This window comes from Hevea brasiliensis, chromosome 3, assembly GCF_030052815.1.
Source record: "Hevea brasiliensis isolate MT/VB/25A 57/8 chromosome 3, ASM3005281v1, whole genome shotgun sequence".
Lineage (NCBI taxonomy): Eukaryota > Viridiplantae > Streptophyta > Magnoliopsida > Malpighiales > Euphorbiaceae > Hevea > Hevea brasiliensis.
This window is the reverse complement of record NC_079495.1, coordinates 27,804,226-27,823,556: the sequence shown is the minus strand read 5'-3', so window position 1 is coordinate 27,823,556 and position 19,331 is coordinate 27,804,226. Positions and strand designations below refer to the sequence as shown.

General features: G+C 33.4%; 1 protein-coding gene across 1 annotated transcript; it reads left to right on the top strand.

The window, feature by feature from the left end:
* Positions 1–16,171: 16,171 nt before the first annotated feature.
* LOC110664871 (L-type lectin-domain containing receptor kinase V.9-like) lies at positions 16,172–18,196 on the top strand. The gene has a single exon (XM_021824742.2). It carries the CDS (start codon positions 16,172–16,174, stop codon positions 18,194–18,196), a length of 2,025 nt encoding a protein of 674 aa, XP_021680434.2.
* The last annotated feature ends 1,135 nt before the right edge of the window (positions 18,197–19,331 follow it).

Genomic DNA, 19,331 nt, shown 5'->3' with positions numbered 1-19,331 from the left:
GGCTTCTAGACAATGGTATTCGAAGTCTGATCAAGTTTTGACTTTTCTTGGTTTTGAGGAGAATGCTTCAGATCAGTGCATCTTTCAGAAGACGAGTGGGAGCCATTTCATTATTCTAGTGTTGTACGTTAATGACATTCTTTTGGCCAGTAATAGCATCAATCTCTTGAACGAGACAAAACGCATGCTTTCTAATCACTTTGATATGAAAGATCTTGATGAAGCCACATATGTTCTGGGTATTCAGATTCACCGTGATAGGTCTCAAGGCATATTGGGTTTGTCTCAAGGAACTTATATTGATCGAGTTCTTAAGAGATTTAACATGCACACTTACTCATCTTCTATTGCACCTGTTCTTTCAAGTGAGAAACTCTCTAAAGCTCAGTGTCCTTAGGATGACAAGGAAAGGACTAAAATGGAAAAGATTCCATATAGTTCTGCAGTTGGGAGCTTGATGTATCCTCAAGTATGCACTCATTCTGATATAGCATTTGCTATTAGTGTCCTTGGTAGATACTTGATTAATCCTGGATGGAGTCACTGGAAAGCTGCAAAGAAAGTTATGAGATATTTGCAGGGTACTAAGAATGATATGTTAACTTACAAAAGATCTGGCAATCTGGAAGTCATTGGGTACTCTGATTCTGACTTTGCAGGCTGTGTAGATGATAGAAAATCTACTTCTGATTAAATCTTCATGATGTCTAGAGGAGCTATTTCTTGAAAAAGTGCCAAACAGACACTTATCGCTACCTCCACTATGGAAGCAGAGTATGTTGCTTGTTATGAGGCCACTTGTCAAGCTGTTTGATTAAAGAAATTGATTTCTGGTATGCTTGTTGTTGAGAGCATCTCAAGGCCCTTGATCATTTATTGTGACAATGCTCCTGCTGTTTGCTTCTCTTAAAATCGTAGGAATTCTAGTTGAACTAAACATTTTGATGTCAAATTTCTGTTTATTCGAGAGAAGATTCGTGAATCACAAACTCATATTGAACATATTACTATGGACCGAATGATTGCAGATCCATTAACCAAAGCTTTGCTCATTAGTGTTTTTTAGAAGCATGTTGCGCATATGGGTGTAGAGAAAACTTTTGATGATGCTTTGGTTTAGTGGGAGTCTATTTTATGTTACATTTGGGTTAGCATTTGTATGGAATGCTTAGACCATTGTTTTTGGACATATCTTGTCACATATTCCATTTAAATTCAGTTTTTGTTTTTTGAGATTTTGTTGGCACATATATATAATATTGTTTTCCCTATCGGATTCAATGTTATTTTGTTTGTCATTATATTAACTGGATTTTATAGGTTAAATTGCTTACTTGTTATTGGATATTGTTTTGTATTTTACTAATCTGTACATTTTGTTTAATAAATTGATTACTGCTATCCAAGTGGGAGATTGTTGGATTATTTATTTATATCTGAATGTAGATTAGCATTAATCAATTATTAGGCTCATTGACAAATTAAATAATGATATCAAATAATAAGTTTAGTAATTAACAATATCTAAATGGATTGGGTCATGTGATTGGGCAAGCCTATAATGGGTCAGGCTGTCTATAAGCCCACCAAGGAAAAGGCCCCAATATATATATATATATATATATATATATATATATATATATATATATATATATATATATATATATATATATATATTATGATAACCCCATTCAACATCAGATAAAATTCATATAGAATTTGAAGGCTGTGGATATTGAGAGTTGTGAACCTACCCTTTCACTTCCATTCTTCATTGTTCATAGAAAATCATGAATACAAGTGTATTTCTAAATATACATATTTTCTAATCATATAATCTATAATGATCTAATTTATTTCTAGCAAATTTGACTAAACTTTCTTCATCAAAGTTGTTCCTTAATGTGTCTAATGTAAGTCCCTTTTTAAATCACTCCATTGGGAGTTTTGTAGCTCAAGTTATGGCATTTTTACCATAACTGGCCAGATTGGTCATTGTTTAAAATTTCTGGGCAAATTATGGTTCTGGCAGTTTTGGTAACCTATTTTTGGTTAGCAATTTGATTAGGTTATGGTTAGAATTTGGGTTTATTTTCTTCATGAAAGTTGTTCTACTATGTCTAAGCTTTCCAATGGTTCAAAAATTAGGTTATTTGAACCTCTCTACACAAAGTTATGACCATTTGAACAAATATTGTTCATTTGGTCAATTTTGCCCAGAAACAGGGCACCAATTCCGGATTCAACCTAATTTTATACCAATTTATGGTCAGTTTTTGGGCAAGGTTTCTTCATAAAAAATGTAGCATTATGACCCTTGTTTCATCTCCAATTGTCCTTACACTAATTAGAGCAACACAATTCAACTTATGGCATTTTAACCTCGCTGGACTCATTAGTCCAGAATTCCACAATTCCATATCCACAACTCAACTCAATTCCAATCATCAATTCACAATTCAAAACATACTAAATAATCAAAACTAAGCATCAAAACATCAATTGGTCATCAATCCTCAAAAATCCCCAATTTCATTCAAAACCCTAACCACCATAAACCCTAATTCTATAAATGTCACGATTTATGCAATTCAAGCATACTAATCATATCTACCTACTCATTTAAGCTTGTATACATCTGTAATTGGATTAAAACATAACAAGGCCTCACCATACCATGGCTGGTCAAATTCTCTACCCACCGTTCATACAAAATTTTATTCATTTTCTTCATAATTTCCACGCATCTCAACTAAATTTCAAGTAATATTAAAGAATTTAAAACTAATTTATACATACCTTAATTTGTGGATTTTCTAATTCTCCAAATCTCCTTCTTTTCTTCTACTTTTTGTTCCTAATCACTCTACAAAGGTCTAAAATCAAACTTTAATGTTGGAAGTTGGGGTTTTTATGGTGAGACAGGGAGAAAGATCAAGCTTACAAGAGTTAACAATGGTGGAAATTTAAGAGAATTGATGAGAGAGAGAGGGACGACACATTTAGGGAAGAAGACCAAATTTGTTTCTTTTCAATTTTTGTCTTTTTATTTGTATAATTATCCCCAAATTTTCAAATTTTAAAATTTTAATTTTAATTAGATCATGCTTACATCACTATGATGATGTCATAATCCTTTTAACTTGAATTTTTCTTTTCTTTTTCATTTCTTCCATACACTTCTTCACTTTTAATCTACTTTTCATAATTTTAATTTCCTATATTTTAATAGACGTGTAGGTCAAAAATCACCTCTATGAGTGAATTGACCAAAATGCCCCTCACCGGTTCAATCCATTTTTTCAATAGTGTTTAGTAACTATTTGAATGCTGATTCAATTATTTGAACTTGTTTTCTTTTCTTTGCTATGATTTTCACAATACCATTAGCTTCACAATTATCCTTAGGCCTGAGGTGTCACAGGGTCTGTTGTCCCAAAATAGTCCAAGAGGGGGGTGAATTGGACTTTAACAATTTTTCGGCCCTTGCTTGTAGCCTAATGAAAAATTGTGGCTTTGTTCAACTTGGTGCTTCTTTATGTATAATGAAAGTAATATGTGTTTCAACAATGTGTTCCTAAGTTGCAATTCAAGCCTCAATCAATATTTATAGCAATATTTAATATAACATGCATCATACAATATTCAACTAATTTCTCAACTCACTCAATATATCCTCAAGTTTATCAATTCAATCTATTCAATCAACATTCAATATCATGTATAAAAAGACAAATTTAAATTGTATAAAAGTAAGGAGGTCAAGGTTAGAGAGATCAAACACAATAATTTTCATATTAGTTCGGCTTAACTAGCCTACATCCACTCTCTCAAAGAACCCTCTTTGAGTCTTCTCTCCACTATTTTCTCTTTTGAAGGCAAGAGACCAAAAGCCCTTTACAACTTTTCAACTCCAAGCTTTTACCAAGGTAGCTTGAAACCTTCACAAGTGCTATCTCAAGCACTTACTCTCTCAAGCTTCAATAGGTGCTTGTACAACCTCTCATAAATGCAATTCAATGTTTTAACACTCACTCTTACTCAATACAAATCAAACTATGAAAAAGAGATGAGTTGATTTGCCAATGGTAGCTCAAAGACTTTAAAGCTCTTGAATGAAAGCAATAAATGAAAAATCAAAGTTGGAGTTCAAATGTAAGCTTTCATCAAAATGTAAATGAAGTAAAGAAGGTGTATTTATAGTCCCAAATCATTTTAGACCGTTTGAAACCTTTTTGGAACGTTATACACACTGCCCAAGACAAAATGGCCGTTATTTTGTCCTTTTGTGCGAAGTTGAGCAGCTCTGATCATTTAGCAAACTAATAAAATTTTTGGCAACAGTAGTAAACTGGTTAGTAAACTAATGTTTTAGCAAACACATTAGCAAACTAAAAATTTTAGCAAACCAGTTAGCAAACTAAGTCAACAGCTGCATGTCTCAACTTGCAATATTAAAGAAAATAATTTATACCCTAAAAAAATGTTCCAATAGTAGTATCCAAGGTCATGATGAGAAAAAGTAATCAGAAAATAAATTTTCATTTTTGAGCTCCATTTGACTAAATTCTTATCTATTCTTTTCACATATGACCTAAGACTCAATCTCTAACTCTATGACTTTCATACATTTTCTTTGAGTCTTGGCTTTCATAGTCTTGTTCTTTTCTCATTTTGGATTTGTCTTGAAATGCCTTTGAGTATCCTTTCTCCTTAGATGCAACTTCAAAAATTCTTTATGAATAAGACAAGGAATCTACACATCACTTTAAAGTTGGGTTAGATAGATTCTGTTTGAGTTTTGTTATCATCAAAATCAATGCTCATTTTGAACTACACGGGGTCAACAATCTCCCCTTTTTGATGATGACAAAACTCAATTGAATCAACAATCAAAAATAAAAGTGTGTGAAAGTTTATGTGAGTATGTGAATCCAAGCAATATAGTATGCTGAAAATGCTGCCCCTAAATATATGCACATAATTTCCAAGAAATTTATTCACTGTACAAAAACTCCCCCTGAGTTTATGCTATAAGGCATGTTCACAATATTCTCAAAAAGAATTTCCATTTGTCACAAGTATAAACACAGGTATAAACACATATCCATCAACACAAGTATCAACACATTCATATCCATCCTATAAACACATATTCACATATCCATATCCATCAACACAAGTATAAACACATATCCATATCCATCAACACAAGTATAAACACATATTCACATATCCATATCCATCAACACAAGTATAAACACATATCCATATCCATCAACATAAGTATAAGCACACATTCACATATCCATATCCATCAACACAAGTATAAACACATATCCATATATCCATCCTATTCTCCCCCTTTTTGACATCAATCAAAAAGGAAACAGGAGAAAATAACCCAAAAAGAATCATGTTAGTCCAAATTTAAACGCAGTAAGGTAAACAGTAGCAAACTAAAAACCAATAGTAGCAAATAGACTAGGAAACTAAAAATGCAAATAGGAAACTAAAAATCCAGATTATGTGCTAATCATTAAGTCTTTTGCTCCTGCGAGTGGCTTTGGAAGGCACCATCTTCTTCCTGGTGGGGTTAGCAGCAGGTGGCTGAGACCCTTGGTCAGCCAATTGGTCATGCTTCTGTGGCTCATCTTCATCGGATGGTGGTTGAAGGGCAGCAGCTAGGGACTGGTATGGATTGGACACGGTAGACTTAGATCTTTTTCTACTTTTCTTGGCTGGAGGAGCAGTAGCTGTAGAGAGTTGAGATGGAGCACTCTCTTGGTGATCCTTTGGAGAGGCTTCCTTCTGCTGGGTAGAGGCAGCTGCAGGTTCCAGAAGTGGTTCACTTTGAGGTTCAATAGCTAGCTCACCTTCTGGTTCTACAACCTTTTCACTACCATGCTCAATAGGGACATCAGTTGCAGGACCAACTTCAGGTTCAATAACCTGTTCACTAGCATGTTCAGCAGGGGATTCAGCTGCAGGTTCAAGTTCATATTCAACCACTTGTTCACTTTCATGTGCCACAGCAGCTGGAGACTCACCAACCTTATTACTTTTACCCCTATCAGTACTAGGAGCAGAGACTTGAGTAGCAGCCTCAACTTTAGTTGGGAAACCAGTTTCCTTGGCCTGCTGAAGATCCACAATTAGCTTTTTTAATTCCTCATTTTGAGTAAGCAAGTGACTCACTTTGTAGTCAACCACATCCATAAATTTTCTCAGAAGTTCAATGGACTGATGGGTTGAACTAAATTGCTCAGAAATAGCAGTTTTTAGCCCTTGAAGCTCACCCATAAACTCATTTGTAGAATCTAAACCTACCTTAGCTGAGGAAGAACCACCTTTTTTAAACCTTTTCTTTCTTCCATCAGTGACAGAGTGAATTTCTCTAAGCATAATCAAATCAGTCCTAGAACTTTCCTTAGAGACATTTATAGTAAACTCTTTAAACACAGCAGTCAGGAGATGTGCATAAGGCAGTTTTCCAATCCCATAAGCTTTGCACATGTTCTTGAAAATCAAATAAGCCAAATTCATCCTTACTTTGTTAACAATGTGCCACATGATACACATGTCTAGGTGACTCAAATAACCATAGCTTCCAGACTTAGGACAAAAAATGTAGTTCACCATACTGTGGACTTTTCATTTGTGGCAGTGTTGGCATGGAAGACTTCATTTTCAAACTCAACCAAATTAAAGCCTGGCACCCTAGCAACATCTCTATGTGTGGAGATCTTATTTCCATCATTAGGCAAGTTCAAAGCCGTAGCTATCATCTCAACAGAAACAGCATATACATTATCATTCAAAACAACCTCAAATTTGTCCTCATCATTAACTGTTCTTAAAGTTCTATAGAAATCTTGAACAAGCCTAAGGTAATATGCATTTGTACATTCACAAACAGCCATCCATTCTTGAAACTCAAAAAGTTCTTTGAATTGAAAATTTACCTGATCAAAGTACTCCCATTTGATAAATTTACAATCTAGCAGTGCCTTATCCACTGAACCCGAAGATTTGACAGCGCCCTTTTTGCATTGGGTATCAATCCCTCGCATTTTTTGGCTTCTTTTTCTTTTCCGGTGTCAATACAGTGGGTTCAACAACCTTGGATGGGTCGGAAGACGCACTAGTTGATTTCGATTCAGGTGAGTTTTTCTTTCCTTTCAATTTCTTTCGTAATGCGGTGACAGGGATATCGTCAGAGGCTGATGAGGATGATGAAGCATCAGCAGCAACAGGGGACTTGCGTTTAGCGCGAGCCATCGACACAAAAAATGGTGAAATCTAGCAATGGCTTTTTAGTAAGTGAAGATTGAAGAGGAAAAGGGAGACGTGAGGTCTGATGAGTTTGGGTTTGTTTTGCCGGAAAGAGAATGGGTTAGTTTTGGAGGTGTAATGTCGTGAACCAATGCAGAGGAGAGAGAGGGTGATGGTTTCGTGTGGCAGAGGATTTAAGTTCTCTTAAGTCCCGCACTTTTCTATTCCAGTGTACTTTATCTGAACCTTTTTTTTTTATTTCACATATGTTTATCTATCTTTATATGCACATATATATATTTCTACATGTCTGACACAGCACTGAGAATGTGATATCAAATGTGAATAGGTAAGTGCATTGTTGGACACGCAGAGAATTTCAAGCACAATCACCTTTTGGTTTGAAATTTGAACAGTACATGATATAGCAAACTAATTTTAGTCACGCAACATTAGCATATAACTTAGTAAACTAATTTCTCGAGTACACAAACAAGTTAGCTAATGTTCTTTAGAGATTTCTCAGCAAACTTATATCACAGAAAATCACTCACACATTGGATAAAATGAAATTACTATGAATTAAATTTCAAGCAAGTGGTTCACACATACCAATTTCCCTTCTAATTTTACAAAAGGTTTCTTCATTAAGTGGTTTTGTAAAAATGTCAGCAAGTTGATTTTCAGAGGCAACAAATTCTATTTTGATATTTCCATTTTGAACATGATCTCTAATAAAATGATGTCTGATCTCAATATGTTTTGTTCTTGAATGTTGGACTGGATTTTTGATCAAGTTTATGGCACTTGTGTTGTCACACCTAATTGAAACAAGATTATATTTTAAACCAAAATCTTCCAATTGTTGTTTCATCCATAAAATTTGAGCAACACAACTACCAGCAGCTATATATTCTGCCTCAGCTGTAGATAGAGCTACTGAAGTTTGTTTCTTACTGTGCCAAGAAACTAGTGCAAGGCCAAGAAATTGACATGTACCTGAAGTACTTTTTCTATCCAGTTTACTTCCAGCAAAATCAGAATCACTATAACCAACAAGATTAAATGATTCACATTTTGGATACCATAAACCAATTGAGTGTGTGCCAATAAGGTATCTAAAGATCCCTTTAACTACACTTACATGGGATTCTTTTGGACATGATTGAAATCTTGCACACAAGCAAACACTAAAGTGTATGTCTGGCCTAGATGCAGTAAGCTACAAAAGAGAGCCAATCATAACTCTGTAAAGCTTGGTATCTACTTCTTTACCTTTTTCATCATTATCCATTTTAATTGTTGAACTCATAGGAGTGCCCATGCTCTTCAAATCTTCCATCTTAAATTTCTTTAGCATATCCTTGATGTACTTTGATTGATTTATGAAGATGCCATCTTTCATTTGCTTAATTTGAAGTCCAAGGAAGAATGTGAGCTCACCCATCATGCTCATTTCAAATTCATTCTACATAATCTTAGAAAATTTCTTGCAAAGAGATTCGTTACTAGCACCAAAAATTATATCATCAACATAAATTTGCACAATGAGCATATCATTATGATGCTTCTTAACAAAAAGTGTTGAGTCCACTTTGCCTCTTTGGAAATCATTTTGTAAAAGGAATTTACTAAGCCTTTCATACCATGCTCTAGAAGCTTGTTTTAAACCATATAAAGCTTTAGTAAGTTTATAAACATGATTTGGATGCTCATGATTTTCAAAGCCTGGAGGTTGTGCAACATACACTTCCTCATCAATATAACCATTTAAAAATGCACTCTTGACATCCATTTGATAAAGCATAAAATCCTTGTAACATGCAAAGGCACACAACATTCTAATAGCTTCAATTCTAGCAACCGGAGCAAAGGTTTCATCAAAATCAATCCCTTCCTCTTGGTTGTAGCCTTGAGCTACTAGTCTAGCTTTGTTCCTAACAACATTGCCTTTTTCATCCATTTTGTTTCTAAAAACCCATTTAGTGCCAATAATTGAATGATCTTTTGGTTTAGGCACTAAATTCCCAACTTTATTTCTCTCAAATTGATTTAGTTCTTCTTGCATTGCAAGAATCCAACTTTCATCACTTTGAGCATCTTCAAAACATTTAGGTTCAATTTGTGAAACAAAAGCAACATTACCAAAATATCTTCTCAATTGTGCTCTAGTCATCATCCTCTGAGATGGATCATCAATAATGTCTTCTTGGGGATGATTTCTATGGAATCTCCATTCTTTAGGTAAATCTTCATGTTGGGGCTCATTTACTTGTAATTCTTCCAAATTTGGCATTTCTTCATTGATTTGATCTTCATTGGCATCATGGACATCTATTGTGGTTTCTCCTTGAGTTTCTTCATCTTTGTCATCAATTTGTTCCATTTCTTGACTTGATATTATATTTTCTTTTCCAAAAACCTGCTCATTATTATCATCACAAACATTTTTCTTTCTGATAGAAGGGTTAGTTCATCAAACAAAACATGAATAGTTTCCTCAATAACTAAAGTTCTTCTATTGAACACTCTATAGGCTTTACTCTTTGTTGAATACCCAAGAAAGATTCCTTCGTCGGGTTTAGCATCAAATTTCTTCAAGTTATCCTTCTTGTTATTTAAAATATAGCACTTACAACCAAATGCTTTGAAATATGAGATATTTGGTTTTCTTCCTTTCCACAGCTCATAGGGGGTCTTTTTCAAAATTGGTCTAATCAAAATTCTATTTAACACATAGCAAGATGTATTGACAGCTTCAGCCCAAAAGTACTTTGGTAAATTATTTTCATTCAACATAGTTCTAGTCATTTCTTGCAAAGTCCTATTTTTCCTTTCTACTACCCCATTTTGTTGTGGTGTTCTAGGAGTTGAAAAATTATGATTGATTCCATGTTTATTACAATATTTCTCAAATAAATGATTTTCAAATTCAGTTCCATGGTCACTTCTTATAGATGTGATGCAAAAACCTTTTTCATTTTGAACCATCTTACTAAAAGAGGTGAATTTTTCAAAAGTTTCATCTTTGTGAGCAAGGAAGAATGTCCATGTATATCTTGAATAGTCATCAACAATAACTAAAGCATATGACTTCCCACCAAGACTAGTAGGGGATACCGGTCCAAATAAATCAAGATGAAGCAATTCTAATTGCCTTGTGGTAGACACAATATTTTTAGATTTAAAAGATGCTCTAGTATGTTTCCCTAGTGCACATGCTCTACATTGAAATTCATTTTCATAATTAATCTTAGGAAGACCATTAACAAGTTCTTTCTTAGACAATTTTGAGAGTGTATGCATGCTTGCATGACCCAGTCTTCTATGCCACAAATAACTAGAATTATCAAAAGATACTAGACATGTACCATGATTAGTTTCAAAATTATTCATGTCAAGCAAGTAAACATTATTAAATCTATTGGCAATGAACAATGTGTCATTTTCTAAGTTATTGATTGTACATAGAGAAGAAGTAAACTTTACCTCAAAACCTTTATCACAAAGTTGGCTTACACTTAGCAAGTTGTATTTCAATCCTTTAACGAGCAACACATCTTCAATACAAGGTTTGGTTCCAATCGTGCCGTTTCCAATTATTTTTCCTTTCCCTTTATCTCCAAATTTTACATATCCTCCATCTTTCATTATGATTTTTGAAAACTTGTCCTTTTCACCAGTCATGTGCTTTGAACAACCACTATCTATATACCATTTATCATTTTCCTTCATCCCTTTGAAACAAACCTGAAATTTAATCACTGAGCTTTAGGTACCCAAGCAACTTTGGGTCCTTGGGGGTTAGTGACCTTAGGTAAGATTCCTTTAGGCACCCATACCTTCTTTACCTTAAGAAGATCCTTCATAAGTGCACAAGAACTAATCATATGACCCCTTTTATTACAATAATAGCATGTGATATTGGGCAAAGAGGATGTAGATGCTTTAATGAAATGATTCTTGTACTTGTCATAGTTCATGAAACCATCAAAACCAATTCCATATTTTTCATTTGAAATTCTTTAGTTTCCAAGAAGTACATCTAGATTTTCTTTTCCTTTTGTAAATTTAGCCAAATCAATTGTCAAGGATTCTACTTTAGCTTCAAGAACTTTATTTTTCTCAATGATTATTTCACAAGTTTCTTTTGAGGTTTTCAACTCTAAGTCTAGTTCTTTAAACAAAGCAATTTGTCCTTTGTAAAATTCATTTTCTTTATGCACATTGGACATGGCAATATTTTGTGATCTCAATGATTCAATTTCTAAATTCATTTTAGTGCACTTTCTCTTGTAATTTCTATACTCATCATATACCTTAGCAAATGCAAGCTCAAGCTCTTCTACATTAGGAGATTCATAAGAGTTTACCTCATTGTCACTTTCTTCTTCCTTTTGTGAACTCTCGACTTTCTCTTCAAGTGCCATCATACAAAGAAGAGCAGTTTCTTTGTCACTTGATTCATCATTTGAAGATTCTTCACTGTTGCTCCATATTACTTTCATAGCTTTCTTGCTTCTATCTTCTTTTCCTTTCTTCTTTTTGAGTAATGGACATTTGGGCTTAATATGTCTAGGTTTGTGACACTCATAACATACAACTTCTTCTTTTGAATCTCTGAAATGTTTATCCTTGGGAGTATACTTTTTCAAGAATTTCTTGTATTTGCTTCTTCCCTTCTTGAAAGCTCTTTTAAATTTTCTTGCAAGCATAGCCATTTCATCATCATCATCACTTGAAGCACTTGAGTTGTCACTAGAGTCAACTTTGAATGCAACTCCTTTCTTCTTATCTTCATCTTTGTTTGACTTGAGAGCAATGTTTTTCTTCTTCTTTTGCTCATTTTCAACTTCATCTTTCTTATATACCATCTCATGTGCAATGAAAGATCTAATGAGTTCATCATAAGTGAATGTTTTAAACTCCTTAGTATCTTGGATAACTGTAGTCTTCGCTTCCCAAGATTTTGGAAGTGATCTAAGAATTTTCTTCACAAGTTTAGCTTCCTTAAATCTTTTACCAAGTGCTTTGAGAAGATTTACAAGATCGGTAAACCTTGTACTCATATCCGCAATTGATCCTCCTGGCCTCATTTCAAATAGCTCATAATCTCGAATAAGAAGGTTTGCTTTGGACTCTTTGACGACATCAGTTCCTTCATAAGTGACTTCAAGCTTATCCCAAATTTCCTTAGCAGATTGACATCTTGAAATACGATTGTATTCATTAAGGTCAAGTGAGCAATGCAAAATATTAATAGCTTTAGCATTTATAGAAATTTTCTTCCAATCATTGTCATCATATTAATCTTCATGTTTTGGAACTTTTGTAGTTCCTGGACCATTCTTTTGAGGAACATATGGACCATTTTTAATAATTCTCCATGCATCAATATCTATAGATTGTATGAAATTTCTCATTCTTACTTTCCAAAATGAATAATTAGTGCCATTGAAGAGTGGTGGTTTAGTGATTGAATAGCCTTCAGCTAGTGGTGCCGGTATACTGGCAGTATTGCTAGATGAACTAGCCATTATGGATCACTCTAAGGTTGTAACACCCTAAGCAAGAGAGACAAGCTCTAATACCAATTTGTTGTTCCAAAATAGTCCAAGAGGGGGGTGAATTGGACTTTAACAGTTTTTCGGCCCTTGCTTGTAGCCTAATGAAAAATTGTGGCTTTGTTCAACTAGGTGCTTCTTTATGTATAATGAAAGTAATATGTGTTTCAACAATGTGTTCCTAAGTTGCAATTCAAGTCTCAATCAATATTTATAGTAATATTTAACATAACATGCATCATACAATATTCAACTAATTTCTCAACTCACTCAATATATCCTCAAGTTTATCAATTCAATCTATTCAATCAACATTCAATATCATGTATAAAAAGACAAATTTAAATTGCACAAAAGTAAGGAGGTCAAGGTTAGAGAGATCAAACACAATGATTTTTATAGTGGTTCAGCTTAACTAGCCTACATCCACTCTCTCAAAGAACCCTCTTTGAGTCTTCTCTCCACTATTTGCTCGTTTGAAGGCAAGAGACCAAAAGCTCTTTACAACTTTTCAACTCCAAGCTTTTACCAAGGTAGCTTGAAACCTTCACAAGTGCTATCTCAAGCACCTACTCTCTCAAGCTTCAATAGGTGCTTGTACAACCTCTCATAAATGCAATTCAATGTTTTAACACTCACTCTTACTCAATGCAAATCAAACTATGAAGAAAAGATGAGTTGATTTGCCAATGGTAGCTCAAAGACTTTAAAGCTCTTGAATGAAAGCAATAAATGAAAAATCAAAGTTGGAGTTCAAATGTAAGCTTTCATCAAAATGTAAATGAAGTAAAGAAGGTGTATTTATAGTCCCAAATCATTTTAGACCGTTTGAAACCTTTTTGGAACGTTATACACACTGCCCAAGACAAAATGGCCATTATTTTGTCATTTTGTGCGAAGTTGAGCAGCTCTGATCATTTAGCAAACTAATAAAATTTTTGGCAACAGTAGTAAACTGGTTAGTAAACTAATGTTTTAGCAAACACATTAGCAAACTAAAAATTTTAGCAAACCAGTTAGCAAACTAAGTCAACAGCTGCATGTCTCAACTTGCAATATTAAAGAAAATAATTTAGACCTTAAAAAAATATTCCAATAGTAGTGTCCAAGGTCATGATGAGAAAAAGTAATCAGAAAATAAAATTTCATTTTTGAGGTCCATTTGACTAAATTTTCATCTATTCTTTTCACATAAGACCTAAGACTCAATCTCTAACTCTATGACTTTCACACATTTTCTTTGAGTCTTGGCTTTCATAGTCTTGTTCTTTTCTCATTTTGGATTTATCTTGAAATGTCTTTGAGTATCCTTTCTCCTTAGATGCAACTTCAAAAATTCTTTATGAATAAGAGAAGGAATCTACACATCACTTTAAAGTTGGGTTAGATAGATTCTGTTTGAGTTTTGTTATCATTAAAATCAGTGCTCATTTTGAACTACACGGGGTCAACAGGGTCCTACACAAAATTAGGGTAGCAACTGAGCTTGCAGTCACTTCCCATTTTGGTCACCCATTACCGGGACCTCGGCTCATTTAACTGATTATGCTTTGTTTTTCTTATTTTCATTTCACCTTCATATAATTTCTATTAATTTTTATTTATGGCTTTTCTAGATAACGTAAATATGGTTTTAAACTTCCTGACTGTCCGGAAAAATACTAATCACCGAAACAGTAGAATGTATGGAACTGTCCATGAGGGTGTTACAATTCTCCCCTCCTTAAAAGAATTTCGTCCTGGAAATTTACCTAATGTTAGTCTCTAAATAATCATATGAAAAGGTTTAGATTTTTTTTAAATCAATAGGCCTTTGTTTCATATTTAATTAAATATTACTATTAAGACTTACGCGTAAATTGACGTTTTGTAAAGAATTTAATATAGCAACTCTTAAAATTGTGTAATATATGGAATTGCGAAGAGGACGTGTTTGGCCAATTCAAGCAAAACAAAATGTTTATTTTAATGTCTCCATTTTTTACCTAATGAGATATTATTAATATTATTTTTTTCAACGATTAGTTTGTGCTTGTTTTTTCTGTATTGAATAAATCAATTTTTGTTCAAATAAAAAAATAATTTCTTTCTTTAATGTGTTTTCATAAGTGTGAACCTGCTGGTTTGTCCTGTAAAAGTTAAAAGCTGAACTAGATAAAAAAGAAAAAATCCACATCACATAAATAAATTTTAGAAAGCTTTAAAGGTATATCTTCTAATCAACTTTCCAAAAAAAATAAACCATATAGGCCAAAATAAATCAACTTCCAAGTAGTTTTCTAATTTAACCCAAGTTAAACACATATTTAATATTATTAGAGTTGTTATCAAAATTATAAAATTTTAAATTAAATTTTCTTTTAGAGATAAATAAATTTAAGAAACCTCAACTTTTGACTCACAGATAAATCAACTTCTAAATAGGTTTTTGATTGAAGCCAAATTAAACACATAGTTAATATTGTTAGAGTTGTTATTAAAATTATAAAATTTTAAATTAAATTTTCTGTTAGAGATAAATAAATTCAAGAAATCTCAACCTTTGACTCACAATATATATATATATATATATATATATATATATATATATATATACTCCTAGGAGTATATATACTCCTAAGAGTTTACCATGTGACATTCTTTTTCATAATATTATCATGTGACATTCTCTATTATTTTGATACATGGCTTTCTCTATTAGTTTTTTTTATTATTTTTATTAATGAATTATTTAATTACTTTAAATTATAATTAAGTTATTAATTTCCTAATTATATACATGTAAGTTATAAGTTATTTAATAATTATCCTCTTAATATTATAATAATTAGCCTCTATTATAATATAAGTTATAATAAACTAATATATATTAATTAAAATTAATATATATATACATATATATATATATATATTAAAATTATTAATAACCACATATTGGCAATTCCTTAATTTTAATATATTTTTAATTTATTTTTTAATTATGACTTAAATTAAAGACTTCACAATTTTGAGACGATTTTAATACTGCTAGAAAAATTTTATTGATATTTTTTTAAATTATTGATATACGCTAGGTGTAATAAAACAAGTAATTTATTTCACTTTCATAATTTTTATCAGATAATTTCATTCATATTTATAAACATAAAAGATTACGCGGACTAAACTTGACACGCTTCGGGAAGATTTTTGTCATTTGTTTTGTGGACAATGAAGAAGTTTCTTTTTTTCATTTTTTTTAAGATGATCTAAATGTTCTTTCATTGAAACATGTAAAGGTTGAGGCTCTAAAGCTCTCTCATATTTTTATGGAAAGATCTCAATCTTTTGAAATGTCTTCTAAAATTCTCATGCTATATTTCTTCCTGAAGCTTGCATTTGCAGACAAAAACAATCATGCCGGATTCTTGTTCGATGGTTACTTCAAGTTGAGTGGAAGTGCAGAGGTAAACCAGACCAACATGTCCTCTGAAGTGATATTTACAGATAGTGGGCTAAGCGAAGCAAGCCAAGTCTTCTATAACGATTCTTTCAAATTCAAGAACTCAACAACTGGTTCTGTCTTCTCCTTCTCTACCACCTTCATCTTTGCAGTAGTATCCAATGACACTGAATTCAGTGGCCATGGACTTGCCTTCGCTATTTCGCCATCAAAAGGTATTCCTGGAGCCTTTCCAAATCAGTATCTTGGTCTTTTCAATGCAACTAACAATGGAAAAGATTCAAATCATGTTGTTGCAGTAGAGCTTGACACAGACCAAGATTTCCAGTTTAATGACAGAGATGATAACCATCTGGGGATTGATATTAATGGGTTGGTCTCGGTGGAATCTGCTACTGCTGGGTACTATAATAATCAATGGAATTTCAAAGTGTTAGATCTCAAAAGTGGTAATCCACTGCAAGTCTGGGTTGAATATGAGAGCTCTAATCAAAAACTCAATGTCACGATCCATCCAATAAGCGTACCTAAACCTAAGCTTCCCCTTTTATCCTTGAAGAGAGATCTTTCCCCTTATTTCTTTGAGTTTATGTATGTTGGTTTCTCATCTTCTAGTGGATCTAAATCTTCTCACTATATATTGGGTTGGAGTTTCAGGATGAATGGTCAAGCTGAGGAGATTAACTTGTCTAGACTTCCTCATATACCTCGTTCGACAGGAGAAAATGAAGAGGGTGCAGGCGATGGATATAGAAAAAAGCAAAAGATTTTGGTAGTTGTATTATCTTTAACAGGGGGCATTTTCCTCCTACTCTTGATTTTTGGAGCACTTGTTATGATTTCAAGAAGAAGAAAGTTCATTCAGGTACTAGAGGATTGGGAGGTGCTATATGGACCTCATAGGTTCTCCTATAAGGACCTATTCATTGCTACGAAAGGCTTTAGAGATAGGCAACTTCTTGGAAAAGGGGGTTTTGGCAGGGTATACAAAGGTATTCTGCCATTCTCAAATGTTCAAATTGCAGTGAAGAGAATTTCACACGATTCCAGGCAAGGAATAAGAGAATTCGTAGCTGAAATTGCAACCATTGGCCGTCTCAGGCACCCAAACTTGGTTAGACTTCTGGGCTATTGCAGGCGCGAGAGTGAACTTTTCTTAGTTTATGACTATATGCCTAATGGAAGTCTTGACAAGTTCCTTTATCAAATACCCAATTACATACTAAACTGGAAGCAAAGATTCAAAATCATCAAAGATGTGGCAGCCGCACTCTTCTATCTGCACCAACAATGGGTACAAGTTATAATCCACAGAGACATCAAGCCTGCCAATGTACTCATCGACAATGACATGAATGCTAAGCTAGGAGATTTCGGGCTTGCCAGGTTATGTGATCACGGAAATGATCCTCAAACCTCTCATGTAGCTGGTACTCCTGGCTACATAGACCCAGATATTGTGCAGAGTGGAAAATCAAACACATGTACTGATCTATATGCATTTGGGGTCTTTATGCTCGAGGTTACATGTGGTAGAAGGCCTGTGGATCCTCGAACTTCACAGGAAAAAGTAATGTTGATCGATTGGGTATTGAATTGCTTGGATAACGATGCTATTTTGGACACAATTGATAGTAGACTAGCGAATGAGTATGTCTTGCATGAAGCTGAATTGGTGTTGAAGCTTGGCTTGCTATGTTCACACCCTGTGGCTGCAGTTAGGCCGAGCATGTCTACTGTAGTCCAAATTTTAGATGGAGCTGCTCAGTTGCCAGAAAATGTAAGTGCTATAATCAAATCTCGAGATTCTGGTTATGCCTTCTGTCAAGCAGGCCTAGCCAATGAATTCCCTTCTGGGATCACTTCCATTGCTTCATTGACAGTTACAGAATCATTTGCCTATTATGGCCGTTAATATAGATGGATTTTTGTTTGATCTTTGTATATATTTTTTCGATAAGTAAATAAATTTTATTAATATATTTAGGAAAAACTTGACATGAGAAGTCCAACTAATTCACTACAAGGAAAAAAACAAGATTTGAAACCAAAAAATCGGTTTCAACACATGAAAAATCTATTCATAATTGTAATTAGAAACTGATTTAAAATGAAAGATTTGGTTTACAATTCGCATGTTTCTAAATAAATTAAAACTAGAATATATTGTCAGCTTCTAATTTTGAAACCGATTTGAATCTGAATTTTCCATTTTACATTTATAAACCGACTATTTTCGATTTCAAATTCCATTTCACATTAGAAACCAATATATTTTGGTTTCTAGTTAGTTGAAACAGATTTCTGTTTCTAATCGGTTTCTAACATGTACAACAAATAAGATAAAAATAAAGTACTTTTTGAAACTAAAATTTGTTCGGTTTGTAAATTGAAACGGGGTTTTCATTTCAAATCTGTTTCTAAATATAATAAAATAAAAATAGATTCTTTTCTATTTTAAAATGGAATGATTTGCATTTCAAATTAGAAACGGATGTCCATTTCTAATCCATTTGAAATGGCTATAAAAATTTTTATTTTTTTATTTAATATACTATTTCCTGTATTGAAGCATACTCATCTCAACTCAACTCAACTAAACCTTTATCCCAAAAAATTGGGGTCAGCTATATAGATTCGCTTTCTCCACTCTAAACGATTTTGGGTTAAATCCTCAGAAATATGTAATGCTTCTAGGTCATGTTGTACTACTCTCCTCCAAGTCAATTTAGGTCTACCCCTTTTTTTTTTATCCTCTAACCTAATGTGCTCTACATGTCTAACTGGAGCCTCCGTATATCTACGCTTCACATGACCAAACCACCTCAATCTTCCTTCTTTCAACTTATCTTCAATTGGCACCACTCCTACCTTTTCTCTAATACTCTCATTACGGACTTTATCTAGTCTAGTATAGCCACTCATCCACGTTAACATTTTCATCTCTGCAACTCTTATCTTAGACGCAAACGACTCTTTCAGTGCCCAACACTCACTACCATATAACATAGTCGGTCATATGGCTGTACAGTAAAATTTCCTTTCAACTT

Excerpts from the sequence above, each read along its gene's own strand:
- LOC110664871 (XM_021824742.2), top strand. The coding sequence starts at position 16,172 with ATGTCTTCTAAAATTCTCATGCTATATTTCTTCCTGAAGCTTGCATTT.